Source organism: Perissodus microlepis, chromosome 18, assembly GCF_051167445.1.
Source record: "Perissodus microlepis isolate ML-2025 ecotype Zambia chromosome 18, ASM5116744v1, whole genome shotgun sequence".
Classification (NCBI taxonomy): Eukaryota; Metazoa; Chordata; class Actinopteri; order Cichliformes; family Cichlidae; genus Perissodus; species Perissodus microlepis.
The window spans coordinates 11,952,795-11,973,381 of record NC_140478.1 but is presented as its reverse complement, the minus strand read 5'-3'; the positions used below and the strand labels follow the sequence as shown (position 1 = coordinate 11,973,381).

The 20,587-nt window shown below is 43.1% G+C and overlaps 1 protein-coding gene across 2 annotated transcripts in view; it reads left to right on the top strand.

The window, feature by feature from the left end:
* Positions 1–200: 200 nt before the first annotated feature.
* Positions 201–20,587, top strand: part of kcnn1a (potassium intermediate/small conductance calcium-activated channel, subfamily N, member 1a) — a 65,456-nt gene continuing 45,069 nt past the window's right edge. Inside the window, exon 1 of one of the 2 annotated variants that reach the window (XM_084913101.1) lies at positions 201–1,816. In XM_084913101.1, coding sequence (XP_084769227.1) covers positions 512–1,816 — 1,305 coding nt within the window. In that variant the 5' untranslated portion in view covers positions 201–511. The remainder of the gene's footprint in view (positions 1,817–20,587) is intronic. The other variant, XM_084913100.1, reaches the window with a different exon arrangement.

Genomic DNA, 20,587 nt, shown 5'->3' with positions numbered 1-20,587 from the left:
TTGCCGTCGTGTTTTTTTCCCCGAAACATGCGGATACTTTACGAACAAGGCAATCATGCAGAGTTGGTCATAAATTTTAGTGACGCTCGGGATGTATGTGGGCATGTTGGATATGGGTGACGTAGCAGTAAAAAAGTGATTTCTGATTATACACGGCGGTTATGGCAACACTGACAAACTCGATGCATTAGGTCCGCAGTGGCTTAACATGATCGACCCGTCAGTGTGCGGGATTTAAACACCTTTCTTGCATAGTCCCGCTCCGGTAATAGGCCAATCTTTAACACTCGGGAGTGATCGATCTGCTGCAACCTGTGCGCATGGCAGGGAATGGACCGATATTGAGTCGAAGGCGGTGTTTTGGCTGTATAGTGACGTTTTAAGGCAGGTCTTGGTCAAACCTACCAATGATACAAGTCGGTCCTATTCTGCTGGGACTGATCGCAATGAACGGGTGTCGGAGCTCTGCACGGCAAAGGAGCAACCACAGCGAGACGAGGCGATCAAGGGGATGCGGCATCGGTACGCGGGAGCTGTCCATCAGCACCAAATCCCCGACGAAAACCGAGGAAACAGCAAGCAGAGCCGAGACCAAGTCGCGCCTGTTTTCAGCCTGCCGCCCCCGCCCTCTTCTCACCACCGAGATCGCACTTCTACCACCGCCGCTCATCGCCAGAGCCTCCAGGAGCTCCCCTGTCTGAGCCAGCCCTCTCGGAGACCTGTTCACAGCGGCGACCCTCTACCTCTGGCGAGCTACGACACCGCCCAGCGACCTTCACACCGAGTCAGTGAACCTAACACCGGGCAGCCGGCACACCTGCACCAGGATCCCTGGGCCCCGGCCGGCTCTCAGCTGCAGCAGCAGCAGCCTCCGCCGCCGCAGTCAGAGAAGCAGCCCGTTTTTCCGAGCTGCCACTGCAGTTTTTCAGAGCAGGAGGCGAGCTTGTCTCAAAACCAGTCCCATCCTTTCCAGCCTCTCCCACCTCATCCCTCCCCGCCTATTCCGCCGCCTATTCCGCCGCCACCAACGTCGTCCTCTTCCTCTCTGCTCTTTTCCCGGGAATCTAAGAGGGGGGATCGTCTCCGAAGGAGTGCCAGTAATTACCAACAGGCAAGCATCGTGGAACGCTGCAGGGGAGGAGGAGGAGGAGCAGGAGGGCACCGAGACCACAGGCAGTTGTTGCAGCAACAGCAGCAGCAGCAACAGCATCATCAGCAGCAACAGCATCAGCAGCAGCACTGTCATTTAAGACTCCAGCAGAAAGACCCCTCCCCTGAAGAAATCCGTGCAAACTCACAGAAAGGGCGCTCTTTAAATGTATGCGAGTCAACCGAGGCTAGGAGAGCATTCGAGTTTCAGACTCAGGACCTGCAGCAGCAGCAGCAGCAGCAGCAACAGATCCCACAATTACGAGCGCAGCAACAGCTACTGGTGGGGAGCAGCTTGCCTATCAACTACTGCGCCAGCGACTCAGGAGAGCTATGTAGGACTCATCGGGCTCCACTGCTGCAACAGCAAGAGCAGCAGCAGCGGCAGCAGCGGCAGCAAGGCGCACTGGGGCTCTGTCCCCAGCGTCCGCAGCACTGTGAACAAGACCGCAATAAGTCTGGGAGGATCACCGCGCAGAGCGACCAGCCAAACAACCGCGACTCCCGCGTAACCCCCCCGGTAACACAACAGGCATACGCGGGGAACTCGTCCGCGACTACCGGCAGCAACAGCAGCAAAGACAGCCCCAACTACGGCTCGAGCTATCACCTGTGGCCCGAGAGTCCACATAAAGGAGAGGAGAGGATACGCATAGACCTCCACAAGGTAGATTTTCTCCCCTACTCCCTTCCCCTCCTCTCCACATTTTATCATGCGGTTTCGGAGACAGCTCCAGATGACAAAACAAACTGCTCCTAAGATTTTCAGTGAATGACCACGCCTGCGATATGATTTTTGATAGAACACATTAACCTACGCGTTTGGTGCGCGCACTCGTGTGCGAATCGTCATTCAGTAATCTATTAGGCAGCTTTGATAGAATGCGCGAAACTACCGCACATATAACCAACTCTGTGATGTTTCCTTTCTTTACCTGGAAGCTTGTTTATTTCGCGTGGTCACACACAAGCGTCCGCATGCAAGTCCAAAAACACACACACACACACACACACACCAAACGCACACTCGCGCGCGCACACACCTGTTCCATGTTGCGGTGTTGTTTTAGGCAGCACATTAGAAATATTCAAATGGCGCTGATTAGAAACAGGGAGGTTTGTGTTTTCCACAGAACATGAGGACATTTTTATATTTTGACTCTGAGACAGTAGAGTCAGTGCTCAGCTTAATGTTATTAGGCCCTGATACCTGGCTCTGTGAGCACACTCACTTCATACATTTCTGCATGTTCCTGCTCGCAGAGATCTCTCTCCTAACAGCCACAGTGCATTCCACACTGTATTAAGACGACTAAATATGTAGCATTTTGTTTGTTTGTTTAAAAGAAAGTCAGTTATTGCGTTTGACAACAGATGGCAAATCAAGAGGACAGAAATGTTGATTGGGTACAAAAAATAAAAAATGGGGATAACTGAGGGTAGGAGTGAGTTATAACAACTCAACAGACATCAGAAGTGAAAGTGGTAACAACAAGTGGAATGTGCTATGTCTGTCAAAATCCCAAAAAATGGGGGAAAAAGAAGGAGGGGATGGGAAATTTAAAGAACTATGAATGCTTCTTGATCCAGTTAGCCATTTGTTCCAAAGTCGCTGATAAAACAGTGACTTGATGTTCTTTAGGCTACTCAAAGTTGGAGGGTAAAGAGTTTTATTGTAGTTTGGACAGAAGGAAAAGATAAGGCAGACAAAGATAAATTGGAAAGTGTTAAACCGGATTGTTGATGATAATGATTGCTGATGATGTTTCCCCGCAGCACACCGAGTACTCTTTTAAAAGTGACACTGAGAAATCTAGTTCTTGAATCATGACTGAGTGTACCGATGGACCTAGGAGGCTTTTGTTTGTTTTTTTAAAATGATTATTAAGTTAGTTGCCACCTTTGTTATTTCCTCCCCTCCTTCAGCATTTCCTCCCACTGCTGTCAAGGTGAAGTTTTTACAGGTCAGGAAAAAAAAGGAACAGGAAGGCGTTGATGAGGGCTCAGCAGCATCCAAATCTCACAAAGAGGCTCCTTTTTAAAATGCCACAGCTGTTTTCTGAGGCTGAGCTGGCACCAGTTGCAAAAGGTGTTATATCGAACCACCTTGACACGACTGTTCTGAACTTGGCTCGATTTTGGAGCGTCAGCAAAACGTCCAAAAATGACCAAGTGGCTTCAGGAAAAGTACACTTTTTTTCCTTGAAGTTACCAACTTCACAGGGTCCTGCTAGGAAGGAAAAATAGGGAAAATCAAGAGTAGCGTCTCTCTTCTAGTTGCATAATATTACAGTTGTGTCCATACTACAGAGTCTGCTTTGATCTCCAGATCCCTAAAAAATAATGTTATAAGTTATTACCAGAAGTATGACGGTCGACTCTGGTGCTGCTGCTGGCTTCACTGCATCATAGATGAAGGTACAGGTGATATGTTGTTCACCAGGTATCAGTTGTCTTTGGTTAGTTAGTTAAACATTAATGTGAATCACAAACAAGTGAGCAAGAATGGAAAACACAATGTTTGGGAAGAACATAAGTATGCTGCGAAACTACTATCTCTATATAATAGCAAATGAGCCAATATTGCACTAATTATAGTGTAAAAACTCATTATAAAGATTAAATGAACAATAGTCCAAGTGCATGCTCATTACTGTGTAAAGAATCTGGGATTTTTAATAAGCTCTAAGAATGTTATGTCTTTAAAATCCTTTGCCAACGTGATATTGAGTGATTTCAAGAGCCACAGAGGCATTGAAAGCTGTGAAATGGTCTGAGGTGTCCGCACATAGTGGGACACCAGTCAGGGCTACAAAAAAGCCTCCGAACGAGAAGCAAGATGAATACGATGAACTTTGTGCACTCTCAAAAATAATCAAAATGCCGTTATGTATTGTAATTATCCCCATTTGTATGCAGCTTTCCAGCATGTAATTGGCACTGTGAACAAGACATTTATTATCACACAACTATTACACAATCCCGTTTCAATCATGAAAATGGAAATGAGGACGAAAGAAAGAAGGAAAAAGAAAAACAATCGTGGAACTGCTGCTATGAAACTCTGTTAAGTAACAGCCCTTTTCCACTCGCTCAGGCTGACCATGCCAAGTATTTTGGTACGGCGAGAAATGCTTATCTATCCGCAGACGTTTGTGGGATCGTGGTTACATCTTATTGACTCACCCTTAATGAGACAGCCCATACCCCCTCACCCATCTGAAATCCCTTAAACAAAACACTTGTGACAGAACAAGCCCGATAAAGTGTATACGATTACAGTATCAGCACACCCTGAAACTCAATAGCTAGCCCACTGAACTGATGGCAGGTAGTACGATATTGTGTCCTGCCTCAGTAACATTGTGCTTTGAAAGCTGCGTTGCTGCTTCTATTGTGCCGGGCTGTGTAAGTACTCTAATGCCTGCCACTTACTGCTATGGTGATATTCCCTGCAGGGACATTGTAGCACATAAACACCAGTGGATTTGCTTTCCTTTAATAAGTTTTTTTTTTTTTGAGTATATACCAACACTGTGTGTAGCAGACACCTGTAATTAATCGGGATACAGTTTGTCTGATTCAATGCCAGAAATTAAAGGAGGTTTGTCTGAAATTTAAAATGTGGTAAAATAAATGCAAGGCTTTGTATGCAGAGTCATGGAAATCGAGGTGGGTTTCCTTTTTTTGCACTCTTTTTTTGTTATATTAACGTGGCTTCTGTCTCTTGTTGGAACACCAAAGATGACATGTGGGAGCTCAAGCCTGGGGAATCCATCCTGGCACTTTCATAGAGCATTTTAGGGCAACATCTCAGATTTTTAGATTTTCTACCACATTTTCTACAAGATTTTCCTTATCATCACTTTTTCAATGCCATAAATGACAAATTATGGCATTAAGCTAATTTATGTAGTTTAAATAATAATTATTATTAAAAATAATATTAATGATAAAAACACAAGATAAAATCAAACAATTGCCTCAGGAGACATCTTCAGAATTCTGTTTTGTTAAAACAACAGGTCAGATCACCCAAATGATCCACTTTCAGCGATACTGATTAGAGAAAAGTAGCAAATCCATATATATAATATTCTGAAATGACACACCTTTATAGACACACTTAAATATCTCCACCGAGTAGGTTGTCTGATTGTTTTAGTTTGAATATTAGTTTCTTTGAGTGTTTGAAAATTTTACAGGAATTGGAACTTAAAAGAGATGAAAGTAATGAGAACTTTTAAATTAGTGAAAGATTTCAGTCTTATTATTTTTCTGATCTGATAAAATCGGACATTCCGATATATCGGCAGATATTTTTTTTCTTTCGCAAACACAAAACATAAACATGTTTTCTTAACACTTGTTATGTGTAGTTATTTATTTACTCATTTACACTGGTTGCTGTGTTTGTGTCACTCCAAACACGTGTTGCTAACAGGAAGTTGCTGAGTGTGCTGATGTCAACGCTCATACGATGTTAAAGGGTGTTTCTTCTTTACTTTTAAAATTTCCATGTATTGTTTGTTATAAAGGCCGGTACTGATGAATTAGCAAATAGCTAAACTCACCCAGCGATATTGGCCTGCCAGTGTCAGCTTATATTTTCTGAGGAGCTATGTGATTAGCAGTCAAAATCCAAGCACAAGAGAAAGGTCTTCACAAATAAAACGATATAGCTTAAAATGTTTTTAAGAAAGATATAAATTATAATTCTGCTTGAAAAATGGCACCGATGATCAATTATTAAGTAGTTTCTTGTTCATTTTCTGTCACCAAACTAACCTGTCAATGTGCTAATCATTTCACTTCTTCTCAGTTTACCCAATGTGGCATTAGAGGCTGCGCAGCAAATCAGTCAGTTTTACACTGGATAAAACTGCCCTTAAGGGAAAACCAATATAATAAGTCGATCTAGAAAGAAGAGAAGAAAAAAAGAAAAAGAAGAAAAAAATATATTTATAACCTGGTGTCACCTTTCTCTCTTTGACCTGTCGCATCACACATTTGTTGGATGCAACAGGCCTGCTTTACTGTACTGTAGCGGTATGTATGTGTGTGTGTGTGCGCCGGGTGATTGCCAGCCCACCTTTCAGGAGAACATAAGGTTGTATGTGTCACTGCAGAATGGATGGCTTGAAAGAGGAGGAAAGCTATTACAGTAAAACCTTTTGTGCAGCTCCTGCCAAATGGCGGTCCAACATGGTTATAATCACTCTATATGATCTAGGTCAACACAGTATATATCAAAGTGCCACTTGCAACCAACTTAGTGTCTCGTTGACGCTGTCTGGAGGATTTAGTGTGGTTGTGTTTGCAAGAGGTCTGAACAGTAGCAGGGGAATGATTATTTCCTTAAAAGAGGGCGAGGAAACATTTGATTCTCCAGATGTTGCTCTTCTCCATTTAAAGCTTCTTGTTTAGCATGTAATTTTTTCTCCTTTCCGGGCATTCAATTTTTCTTGTAACCGAGATCGTTTATTTCTAATTGAATCCTACCCGGACGCTTGTGCACTTGAGCTGTCTAAATTAAGGAAATGTTGAGGTAATTCAGCTTCTGGCTCTCTTTAAAAAACTAGTTTATCTTATCATTGTGTGTGTGTGTTTGGGTTGGCTCCGTAATAACGCTGAGGTAACGCTGTCTGCTGGAACTCGAAACAATTGATGTAGACAGATCTGCTTACAGCATTATGATTTACTGGCAGGCTTATGCCAGGAGAAACATTATGTTGATTTAAACTTTCTCTATCGGTCATCTCCCTGCTGTTGTTGTTGTAGGGCCTCTGTTTGTTTTGCTCTCATTAGATGCCCATGTTTCCACTGGCCTATGCATTGGAGGGCTAGCCAACACCTTCAAAGTAAACACACCCGACAGAACAATTAAATGTCAGAGACAGGGCAGATCCTAGCTCACATTAGAAGGAGTGGCACCGCTGTATATCTCTGATAAAGCTGAATGAAGGGAGGTAGGTGTTGAGCAGTGGGGGCCTCTTAGTTTTTGCCTGCAGCTGGCAAAATACACAGGCAGTAAGTATGAACATGAAGCTCATTTAATAATTGATTGCTGTTTTCCCTAGTTTTGTGTGTGCGTGTGTGTGTGCGTGTGCGTGTGTTACGGTCCGTTTAAGTGCTACACTGCACTCCAGCTCTGAAATAGATTTGTGTTACCATGTGTGTTGCTATGGAGAGATCAGCCTTGTATTGTGTAGCAGATTCTCTCTGGGTTACTGAGTTTGGTCAAGGAATCATGTGCAGAGCAAGACTATCTATTAGATTTACAAGTCATTTCAAGCTTGTCTTTGCCACATGCAAGACACACTTAACAGCACTGTTTGCACTTGACACACACACACTCCAGCATAGCCCACACAAACACTGCCACTGCTGTAAGATGTGTTCAAATAGTTCTCCACTTGTTCTAGTTCATTTGCATTTCATTTGAATGACCCTGCACAAGGAGAGTTGTTGAATTACTTGCGGTCCAGTTGAATACAAAGAGTGGAAAGAAAGCGTGCTGGGGGGTTTCCTCGGTCACGTCGTTGCTTCCCACAAGTAGAGCCAAGGCCTGTTTTAACTCTGTTAGCCGTCAGTGCAGTTTGTAGCTTGACTGCTGGACCTTTCATGGTGTTTTCCTTTTCTAATATGTGTTGCTGCTTACAAATTAATTTTAAAAAACGTTGTTGGGCGCCGACGGAGGCCAATCCATGACTGGTGGTGTTGCATGTGTGTTTTTTCTTTTTAGATATGCTTTTACTGCACTGACAGTATTTTTTAGAATAACCATGCTGAAAAATTAAGCCGTTGCCAGTAAGACACCTTCTAGATTGTTTTTCATGGTGGACTGAAAAGACAGTACTTTTCTAAGTTCAAAACACCGCTGGCTGAAATTCAGCCCCAAACCATGACAGAGCCTCCACCGTGTTTTACAGATGGCTGTAGACACTTACTGTTCTCTCCTGATCTCCTCCTCAGATATCGACAATGATTTGAAAGCAGACAATATTTAAAGGAAACCTGGAAAGACCTTCAGAAAGACTGAATAACTAATGTTCAAGACCACTTTAACAGTGACAGAAAATCTTACTCCATGGAAGAAAATCTAAAGAAATGAGAGGTGGCTCAAGACTTTTGCGCAGTGCAGCATGTGAATGTTGCTTTTATTTCTCAGATTTAGTTTTAAGATTTCAACTTCAGTCTGGCTGATGTAAATCTGACCATTATTGCTTTATCATGGATGTAACCTTACATATATACAGTAGTTACATATATTGCTCAAGCCCAGTTCTACATTCAGAGTGTCATAGATTTATAACATGAGATTGATTAGATGTATTTTATAAAGTGTAGGCTAAAGTGTAGCTATCTAGAATTGTAGGTGCAGTGTCTGCATTTAACTATTCGGTATTGTAATCAGATTCTAACTATTTGTACAAAGAGTAAACTGTTGCATCCAACACTGTTTACAATTAGGACTATGTCCATACTATGCTGTCCTGGTATAAAGTTTTCGGTGATTAAAAAAAAGTGCCATACCTTGATATGAAGGACGTAGCAACATCGTGCATCAACTTCCCTATTGTGTACAGCGATGACACAAGCCCAGACATGTCTGAGAGAAAGAGCCATGTGTCGGTCTCCGATCACATCATATACAAGAATTTCTTTTCTGATAAAGGTAGAAACAACTACTTGAGGCAAAACACACTTTTGAGTACAACCAGTTTACAGAAAAGAGGCAAAACTAGCAGCTGGTGATGTGTAACCCAAAGTTAAACATGTGACTCAACCGAGCATCACTTGAGCACTCACTACATTCCCTCCATATGACAGGACGAGCAAACAGTGGATGGAAATGACGGATATGGTATTATTGTGCATTGTGACAATATTGTGCAGCTCGAGGAGAGTTGCGAGGTTAAATTATATATATATATTTATATATAACTAGGGAAAACAGTTTAGTTTTCCCTAGTTTTGTGTGTGTGTGTCTGTGTGTGTGTGTGCTACGCTGTGTTCAAATTCTATGTTGCTCGTCTGCTCTGAAATGTTACCATGAGTGTTGCTATAGAGAGATCAGCCTTGTATTGTGTAGCAGATTCTCTTTGGGTTACTGAGTTTGGTCAAGAAATCATGTGCAGAGCAAGACTGTCTATTAGATTTACAAGTCATTTCACTCTTGTCTTTACCAAAAGCAAGACACACTTAACAGCACTGTTTGCACATGACACACACACACACACACACACACACACACACACAGAGTTGCAAAGCCCACACAAACACTGGCATTGCTGTAAGAGGTGTTCAAATAGTTCTCCACTTGTTCTAGTTCATTTGCATTTCATTTGAGTGATCCTGCACAATAAGAGTTGTATTGAATTACTTGCGGTCCAGTTGAATACAAAGAGTGGAAAGAAAGCGTGCTGGGGGGGTTTCCTCGGTCACGTCGCTGCTTCCCATGAGTAGAGCCAAGGTATGTTTTCACTCTGTTAGCCATCAGTGGAGTTTGCAGCTTGACTGTTGGACCTTTTGTAACTGGCAGTTGTCTGCCTGTTTATTGCACTAAGGAGTTCTGTCTGGTGCTGCACGCCCTCCCCCTTGTGCAGAAAGATGCCAGCCAGGATTGGGTGGCTCTTTAAATGTCCCAGTCGCATACAGCTGTGCATAACGTTTAGGCTGTCAGATGTGGCAACGCGGCAGAGCTGTGGCTTGGTTCTGTAGAGACCAAGCAGATTCTGTTTATTTGCTACCGGTAAGGGATTCTGCGACTTTACATAGTTGATTATCATGCTCGTGGTTATAGCTGTGTGTGTGGAAATGTGCTGCAAGGCTGGTGGTGAGGATGCTGTGTGCGGATGATCTGCTTGTTGGTGAGCACTTTCCGTGAGACGCATCAGGTAATTGTATACGGAATAATTGATGACGAGGAAAAGAAAACAGCAGCTTAATAACGAGTAGTATGTTTTTTAGCGGATAAAGAGGAGTCTGGCTGGGGAGGTTTGGACAAACCAGCAAGCAGCCTGTAGGGCCACCCTTTTTAATTAATTTTCTTTTTCTTGTGATTGATTATAGTGATTGTATTTAAGATTTATTAATATTAAAAGAAATATTTTGAAAATTGTTAAATAAATTATAAATAATTTTTGGGGAAAGCTTTGTTTGTCTCAGCTCATCTTCTTTGACCAAGCGTGTTCCTTAGAATTTAGATTATTAAATGTGAGGGCGGGGCCAGATTCTGGCGTTATCGACAGGTTCACACTGGTCAGTTGATTTGAGACAAAGTGTTAGTTGTTTATTTTATTTATTTTTTCAGTTTTGAACAAAAACAGCAGTGTGCATTTCAAGGGACCTTTCGACGTTGGCTGTGGAATCCCTGCAGGCCAATTTGTGGTCATACTGAACTAATCTCTTCTGTCTCCCATAATGTGGAATGAGGTTCAAGAGCTGTGGGACTTGGTTCAGCAGCTACAGGTGGAAAAAGAACATTTGCTACAGGAAAAGGCAACTAATCCCCTGCCGGCAGCATTTGGCTCAAGCACTGGCTCTCCGGCTGGTGATTCTCACCCTGCTCTTACTGTACCTATTGAACGTTTACTGTACATTTCTAGAGAAAGATAATATCCAGTTTTTAGGGCCTCTTCTGGGATTGCAGTGAAGAAGATTAAAGCTACATTGAGAACCAGAAACTTAAAACCTGTTGATCAAGCTTATTTTATATGTGAACATTTGGAAGGGGAAGCTAACGATGAGATCAGGGTTAGTAATATGTGTACGGACCAAGAGCAGAGAGGGAATATCCAGATAAGATTTTCACTTTTCTTGAAGAGTTATATGGCTGCCCTAAATCCTATTTGCAATAAAGCTTTTTCTCGAGGAAGCAGCGAGAGGAAGAGTCATTACAGGAATTTTCACATGCTCTGTGCTGTCTTATGAAAAAAAGGTTGAACGGTGTGTCCCTAGGGGAGCACGGTTGGAGCATCAGTCACCAGGTTATACTTTGGATGTGCGAGCTGAAGCTATCCGTTGGGAGCGGGAAGGGCAACCCAATGAGCCTAGGGGTAGGGGACATCTTGTCCCGTCCCTTAGTGCTCTACAGTGCTCTAGAGGTGTCGCACCTACTAACACGGGTTGGACAGAAATTGCTGAGTTAAAAGTAGGGATGGGTATCGTTTAGGTTTTATCCGATACCGGTGCCAAACCGGTACTTTTGAAACGGTGCCGTTGCTTAAACGGTGCTCAAACCGGTGCTTAAAGAATGGAGAACACAAAATTGGTCCAAAAACCTCTCATGTTTTGCTGTTTTTTTGTAAAAAGATAACAATGTTAGCCTTTTCTGCAGCTATGGGGCATATATGGTATCACTCTTGGCTGGAAGCAGTGCTTAAACAATGGAAAAAACACAAACTTTGTCCAAAAACCTCTCATGTTTAACTGTTTTCCACTTTTTCTTTGGTCATTTTAGCCATTTTAGCCAGGGTGAAGGGAGTATCTGCCATCAAACAAGAAGACAGCCGCATGTACCTATGATGATGTTTGCTAGTTCACCTTACATGCATTAATGTAATAACGTGGTTAGCCTACTCAACGTAAATTACAAACGAACAACATTAAGCTACTCACGCAGAGAAGAACGGCTGCTGCTGCCATCATCATCCATCATCATTTCTGCTACACTGGCAGGGCTAGGGGCCAGGACTCTCCTCTTCGGGTTTTTGGGGGATGTTGCTAACTCCGGGTCCGATAACAGGCACCACACCCGCAGTAGATGTGCTCGGTGTGAGGTCTCGCAGCAAGCTATCAAATACGGCGCATTTCTCGGCTTTAAAAAAAAAACGCTATGCGTCGCCAGGTGTTTCATCGGATTTGAGGTGTTACCTCCTTTGACAGTATCACAGTATCAGCTTAAAGCACTTGTTGCAGGCTGCTGAGTTTGCATATTTTGCTGTGAAGTACAGCCAGACTTTTGACCGCTTCGCCTTGGGCATTTTTAATCTGTAGCTCTGCTCTAAAAGAACGTATGTACCTGGGCCCGCCTATTATCCTCGGAAACGTAAAATGATTGGCTAGAATCTAAAGTGTATCACAGCTCAGGAAAAAAAAGCACCGAAATAAAGCACCGAAATGTGCGCTGCTTTTCGGTCTGGTTACTGCCGTTTATGTCAGAACCGGTGCCATCATGGCACCGGATACCGGTACCCATCCCTAGTTAAAAGGATTGTTAAAAAAAACAGCAGGAACAGCTTAACCAGCTGACCCAGGGTCTCATGGTATTGCAAACCGCTCCCCACACTATTGCTAGGTTTAAATGCCCTGATACCGTTTTGCATAGACACTGTCAAAAGCCAGGCCACTATGTTAGGGAATGTTACACACGTGGATTCACAGGAACAGGCACTTAGGGACACTGCGCCTGCTGCTGTATGTACTATAGCTCAGGATGTGGGAAACTATTTCCCCTGATCTGAAGAACAGAGCGTCAGGAGGGTCTAATAAAGGCTTACCTGCATCAGATCCCATTTCTCACATTCCTGCCCCTAGTTTGGTGGCATTGTGCCCTTTCGTGACAGTTAAAGTGGATGGGGTGCCGCTAAAGTGCCTGTTAGACAATTACCAAGATCTTCTTTAGGGAACATTTCCAGGACGCCCCAAGGTCTCACCAGTCGTTGCAATTGCAGGGTTCCAACGGGTTAGAGATTATGTAGAGCTGGATGTAGAAGTACTGGAAAAAAATGTGCCTCATAAAGGTGAGTGTAAAGTACCACCCTGGTCAAAAGCCCTCTCCTGATGTCCCAGGAGTATTGGGTAAGATGTCCTGTGTTCACACCTAGTGGTGTGGTCAAGTGAGTGGCTGCTATGTGTTTGCAGCAACTCTTTGAGTCAGATGCGGTGTTGTTTAAGCCCCTTGTTGATGATTAGTCCCTCTCAGACCGTGTGCTTGTCTCTCCAGGAATGGTTACTGTCAGGGAAGGCACAGTATATGTGCCAGTAGTCAACACAGGTGATACCATGGTCTACTTGCACCCCCGTTGTCCACTTGGTGTGTTAAGCCAGGCACAGATTGTAAGCTTGCCCAAGGGGATTTCTACTGTGATTCAGGCGCCCAGTCCTGTCACAGCTAGGCTTTCGTCCCATGATGCTTTGGGTAGTTCAGTAAGAGAACAGATAAGGTCTTTGTACCTCTCTTCTCTCCCTTTGTTAGAGCAAGACAAAGTTGGGGTAATGTTGTTTTCAGATAGTGACCTGGATCACACAAGCTTAGTTACCCATGACCTCCTCTTGCTTGATGATGTCCCAATGAGACAGAGGTATAGGCGTATGCCTCCCTCCAACTAAGATGATGTGAGAGCCCGCATTTGCCAATTGCTAGAGAGTGCTGTTATAAGAGAGTGGCAGCCTGTATGCCTACAACTCTGTGTGGACTGCAGACTACGAAATAGTGAAACCAGGAAGGCTCAAAGTAAAACTTGAGAAGTGCCAGTTTTTCCATTGCCAAGTACAGTATCTGGGTTATGTGGTGTCAGCTGCTGCAGTAGCGACTGATCCCAAGAAGTTGGCTGCAGTAGTGGAGTGGCCAACGCCAAGGACAGTATCAGAATTAAGATAATTTCTTGGGTTTTCAAGCTGGTAGTGCGGTTTGTCAAGGTGGCTGCCCCACTCCACCAGCTGGTGGCTGACCTCACTGGGAAGAAAAATTGTTGCGGGAGTGTGGCCCTGGATGATGCCTGGACAGCTCAGAGAGAAGTTTTCAGGACCTCAAACCCATGATGTCCTCACTTGTGTTGGCGTATGCTGATTTTAGCCTTCCCTTTATTCTGAAGATGGATGCCAACCACAAAGGACTTGAAGCAGTCCTGTCCCAGGAACAAGAGGGTAAAGTGAGACCCATCAACTATGCCAGCTGAAGTCTTCATCCAGCTGAAAAGAACTACAGCTCAATGAAACTGGAGTCCCTGGCAATGAAATTCACCAAAAGAATATCTCCTGGGCCACAGGTATCTGGTGTGGATGGCTCAAACAACCCCCCCAGTCATCTAAAACACAGCCAAGCTTGCAGCTACAGAGCAACACTGGGTGTCAGAGTTTGCAGTGTTTGATTATAAAGTGTGGACAAAGCAACCAGAATGCTTATGCACTGTCCAGACAACACCTCTCTCCAACAGCGGTAGGGGTGGAACCTATCTGTTCAGGAACCACTGTGCCACACATGGTTCAAAAGGCTGATAAAACAAATAAAGCAGTCCAGGTCACTATTTCTGCTGTACCAGAATATTCAACAGATGATTTGTTGGCCTTGCAGAAGGCCAATCCTGTTATAAGTGCAGTTCTATCTTTTTGTCTGCAAGAGCAATTTCCTAGCCGTTCTGAAAGGCAGAACCTTCCCACTGCTGCATTAGGATTACTGCGTCAGTGGGATGGTCAGCTGGTGAAAGAGGGAGTGCTGCATCAGCGGTACTAGCGGCCTGATGGGGGTGAGTGTGTGCTCCAATTGGTCTTACCTGACTGTGTACAAGTCGAAGTTTTTCAACAGTTGCATACCTACCATGGGCACCAGGGAGCTGAAAGGACAACAGAGTTAATCCTGCAGCGGTGTTACTGTTACTCTGGGGATGATGATTAAAGACTTGTGTCAGAGATGCAGCAGGTGTAGTGTGGCTAAAAATACCCAGCCGCAGGTTTGGGCACCTAAGGGGCACCTGCTACTGTCAAGGCCGAATGGAATTCTAGCACTGGACTTTTCTCTGCTGGAACCTGCACAAGTTGGCAGGGAGTATGCGCTTGTAATGACTCTCGTTTTCTCTAAGTTCATCCAGGTCATTCCCACTCGGGACCAGCAGGCTTCGACACAGAGGTCTTGGTCAAGGAATGGTTCTATAAGTTTGGAGTCCCACTTCGGTTACACTCTAACCAGGGTTGAAGTTTTGAGAAATAGTTTTCCTCTCCTCCCCAACTAACCCAGGAGCTGTGGGAGCTAGTCCAGATAGTGAAGCTGAGAACTGTGGTTGAGTAACGGTTCGCTTGGTAGGGGAACCTGCAGCAACCTCACCTGTACCTCTCAGGGCTACAGGTAATGCTGAGGCAAGCTCAAGTGACACACCACCTCCAGGAGGAATCAGGAAGTCCACCTGAAAGACAGCTGGAAAACCAATTTACATCATCTACCATCAGCAGCGAGTGGTGGGGTACTTTCTTAAATAGCTGGCTCTAGTAAGTTGGTATACTGTTTTAATAAATTGTCAGGATGCCAATTTTCAACACCCAGGCAGAATGTAACTGGCAGTTGCCTGCATGGCTATTGCACTAAGGGGCCACACTTTCATGGTGTTTTTCTTTTTTAATATGTGTTGCAGCTTACAAATTAATTTTTTAAAACTTTGTTGCGTGCCAACTCCCCACCATGGCTCTTTGCTTAATAAATGACCACAGTTAATTTATATGGTAATTCCTGTGAGATGTTAGCCAAGTGATGCCAGGCATATAATGTATCACTGCAATGCATATGCTTTATGGCTAATTAGGTTATTGATCTGAGGCTGGTCCTGCGTTAGGGTACGATCACAACACAAAAGAGTATGAAAGTTTGAGTAATGTGGCTTTAAGCAGTCATTTGTCATTCCTTACAATGCCCTAAAGATGCAGATGTACAGTGATGCTCCACAGTGTGTGCGTGCGTGGCTGCAGGTGTGTTCGCGCATGCGTCCTTCTACGTATCTTTGAATATTGTCGAGATGTAAGCTCACTGAGTCATTTCAATATTGCCTGCTGGCTGTTTTCAAATGTTTGTTAAACACAGTGTTTGGAAGGAGTGCAGAGTGCAATAATGGGATGTGAAAGATGTGTGATTTCATCATACTTTTGCTCACACAATCCACTAACGCTTTGCTCGCAACCTGCCCTTGAAAATTCAAGTTTGGAAAGCTTCTCTCGCCATTGTGAGAATCTGTACGATGTTTGCTTTGTGTGTCGGTGTGTGCGCTCTATTGGTGCATGTGAATGCTGCTCCACTGCTCTCACTAAATGTGCTTTTTTCCCCCGTTCTTCTCTTCAGGTCTTTATGCCTCCAGGTCAAAGTCTGACTGCTGATCCCTTGAGCTACCGTAGTGCTTAATTTACAGAACATGATACACAAACTATTTCCCTGCACTACTCATTCACAGCCTCCTCTGGCCACTGATAAATATGCAGTGAACGCAAAAAACGTGATCCGCATCTAGTCAGATGCACCCTGCAGTTAGCAGTTTGTGGACAATGTGAATACTATTTGTTACCCTTATACAAACAAGGGTGTTTCTTTGGAAATAATAAAAAAAAGAGTAATCCAAGCACCTAATCAGGAAGACTGTGTATTTGTGTCTATTCTACTGTGTGTGTATGTGTGTAATACATTCAAATTACTGAGGTGTGTGTGTGCACCTGTGTTTTACTATTTCCAGCTATAGTGGCTCTTCTCTAACATATGAGCTTTGCAAATTGAAAGAGAATATGAGTTGAGTGAAGCTGCTTTCCTTTGTTACCTCAAATCACCTAGCTGGAGAATATGAAATAGCTGTCATGGATAACACAAGCTGCAGAGAAACAGCTACTCCACTGGGCATTTCTCCGGTGTGTGTGTGTATGTGTGTGTGTGCTCTGCTGCATGTTCTGTGTTTGCACTTGGTTTAAGTATTAAGCGGAAGAGAGTGAGTGGGAGGATTGCTTTAGTTTATCATTATCATGTGCGTACCACAGTCAGCGCTTTAACTGGAAAAGGTGACATTAATTCTTTTCCAGCTTCTCATGTAGAAGAGCATATTATCCTCCACTGTATCACTGCACTGTATTCTTTGCCAGGAATGCTTCCTTGTTTGAGTCATAGCTTGCTTAATTATGCATCTGCAGTAGTCTTTAGAATGAGGATGTGTTAATGGGTTTTGGATTTGGGTTACATTTCTTTTGCGGTTGAATAAATAAGAGCATTAGCAAATACAGTACTGTGCAAAAGTCTTAAGGTGCCCCTCATTTCTTTATTTTTTGATAGGAAAATGGGAAACAGGTGCAGCAATTTATTAAAATGTACGAACAGTAGTCTTCAGGAATAGTTCTCCAGGCTTCTTTTGTTCTGTTCTCTGTCCAGATTATCTCACATTGCTTCAACAATGCTGAGGTCTGGGCTCTCGGGAGGCCAATCCATGACTGATAGTGTTGCATGTGTGCTTTTCTTTTTAGATATGCTTTTACTGCACTGACAGTATTTTTAAAATCAATCTCATTCTGAAAAATGAAGCCGTTGCCGCACTTCCTAGATTGTATTTCATTGTGGACTGAAAAGACAGTACTTTTCTGAGTTCATAATTCCATCAGTTTTGACAAGCTCTTCAAAACCGCTGCCTGAAATTCAGCCCCAAACCATGACAGAGCCTCCACCGTGTTTCACAGATGGCTGTAGACACTTACTGTTCTCTCCTGCTCTCCTCCATAGATATTGACAATGATTTAAAAGCAGACAATATTTAAAGGAAATCTGTGAAAGACCTTCAGAAAGACTGAATAACTAATGCTCAAGACCACTTTGACAATGACTGAAAATCTTACTCCATGAAAGAAAATATAAAGAAATGAGAGGTGGCTCAAGACTTTTGCACAGTGCGGCATGTGAATGTTGCTTTTATTTCTCAGATTTAGTTTTGAGATTTCAACTTCAGTCTGGCTGATGTAAATCTGACCATTATTGCTTTATCATGGATGTAACCTGAGTTACATATATTGCTCAAGCCCAGTTCTACATTTAGAGTGTCATAGATTTATAACGTGAGATGGATCGCATGTATTGTATAAAGTGTAGGCTAGCTGTATAGTTTCAAGCCACAAGTATGACTTGAAATTAAGTCAAACTTGTGGTTTGTAGTGTTTTCCTCCCTGATTTCCCTTCGTCTATGATAGTGGTCCTATACAGCTGCTCCAGCCTAAAATAATCAGCTTCCTTCTAACTTTACCTCTTAGTGGTCCAGTGGTCTTTGTCTCCACTTTTTCCTCTTTAACCCTTTCATGAACAAAGCTGCTACACAGCTGTCTCCCGTCTCTTTCTTTGAGAGTTCGTTTTCAATCATTTGTTTCTGCTCCCCAGCCACCTCTTATTCTCTGTCACACAGGAAAAAAAGCCTTTTAAATAGAATCAATTTACACTAAGGAGCCCAGGGGGTATTAGAAACTGCAGCACTTAATTTCATAACTTCAAAAAAAGAAAAAAAAAACCACAGAGGGAAGCTGCTGTAGCTTAAGGCCGTTAGCACCATTCCCAGAACTTTTATCTTGCTGTAGTATAGTAGGGTGTGGGGTCTGGTTATGGTTCATCTACCTGAAAACAAGATTATGCAGAGAAGAAAGTACAGTAGTGTGTTAAATTTCCTCTGGATGTATTCAAATGCAATGCTTTTCCAACTGGCCTCTGTTTCACTTCACCAGAGAAAAAGGGGGTAGTTCATTGCCAGATAAGGATATTCAATTAGTTTGAGTCTATGGAAGGCTGCTGCAACAGTCAGAGCACGCTGGAGCCGGGTGACATATGGTAAGGGCTCTCTGTTAGAATAGAATAGAAACTCGATATCTTCTCATTTCATCTTGTCACTGTTTCAGTAATTTTCCCAGTGGAATGTCAGGCATATACTGTCTGCTTGAGTAGATATCATTTTTCCTCCTTTTTTCAACAGGAAGACCACATGGAAGATGGCTAGAAGAGGGGAAATGTAGCTGAAAGATTCATTTGGATTTTTTCTCCATTGGTGTTTGTTCTCCATAGAAAAATGCGCATAGTGTTTAGGGACAATTTATTTATTTCATGAACTGGTGTGTTTACAATTGTCAGGAAGATATTTGGCTCTGAGATCCTAAAAAATATGAGAATTCCTCTGAATCCCCATAAGTGCGCCTTTCTCTCCCTCTCTTGTCCTCTAGCTTCTCCTCTTGGCTTGTGTCTTCCTCCCATCATAAATCTCAAGCTGGATGTTTCCAGGCAACTCTCCAGTCAATCTTTACTGAGTTTGTTGCGCTATCGATCTGTCCTGTGCTATAGGTTGTCCTGGCTTCTCTCTCCGCTATTGATGTTTGTGCCTCGGGGAAAGAAAGAAACTGCCTCAGCCTGAATTTACTGGGGGCCAGTTTTCAAATGACTTACAATCACCTCGCAATGAAAATAGAAATTGTCAGGCGGTGCCGTTTATACATTGATGCCGTTGTAAAGTCTCACAGTAGCGAATGAAGCTTCGTAAGAGTCCAAGATTGTGGGATTGTAATGTGGATTATGGGCACTTAAGGGTGATAATGCCACTGTGGAATATAGGGCCACTGTGGTGCTATTGGGATGTCAAATAGCCACCCAGGGAGTAGTCACCTAATGAGGTTGGTTTAGTCCACTGGGAACACATAAGCCAGCCATATTTCAAGCTTTTGTGGTTTGGTGTGTTTGTGAGTCTTGTGTCCCTGACCACATGCATTACTGAGCACGCTGATTATGGGGACAAAAGGTCAATGGCATGAGAAACTATTTAGGGCATGAATCATACAAAACATAATGCCCCATACGATCCTACATACATTCTTAGACATGTAATTTTAAACTACTGCTACTCCTTGCACTATTGATCACCAGCAACAAACTATTCAATGAAGTTCAAATTCAATTTATTTTATAAGGCCAGGTCACATCATAAATCATCTCAGAGCACTTTACATTGTAAGGAAAACCTTACAATCTCATAGAGACACCCACTGATTGTCTATAGGCATTGCTTGGCAGATGTATACATGGATCGGTACCTACTATAACTGAGCCCCACTTTTTTATAGGTTCCAGCTCTGGAAGTAAAATTCCCATTCATTTGTTTCCATTAGCGTTTCAGAAATGCTTAGATAAAGAGTTCTAAGCTGTGACCCAAGCCAAAACTACAAGGTTGGCTTGGGTCACAAGAAAAATGTAAAAATAATTACAAACTCATTCCATAATGCATTGCAAACCCCAGATTCCGCCAACCTTGTTATATTTAAACCTTCTCATTATCCTAGTACTCTGTGACGTAATAGATTGTAATATATTTTGCGGTGTGTGAAGAAAAGCATAGCTTAGTTATCGATACAGTTCAGTGCTGTGTTCTTGTGGTTTCTGGCGTTTTGTACTCACTGAGCTGACATTTGCAGGTTGAAACATTTGCATTAACAGTGAATTAACAGTGGTATAACATCAAGATGTTGCTGTTTCTATTTAGGATTGAAAGTTATTTTTAAAACAAGTGAGCAACTGTGGTTCCGATAGGAGGACATACCATCATGTTGCAGTGTTGTCTTGTTTCAACATCATGGGTCACCATCAAATCTCTATGGAGAATATAAATGGGGTTTTTTTTCCCATCTAAAATCTATAGTCGCATTCACATACATATATTTACATTCTTGTTAGGCGCTTTCT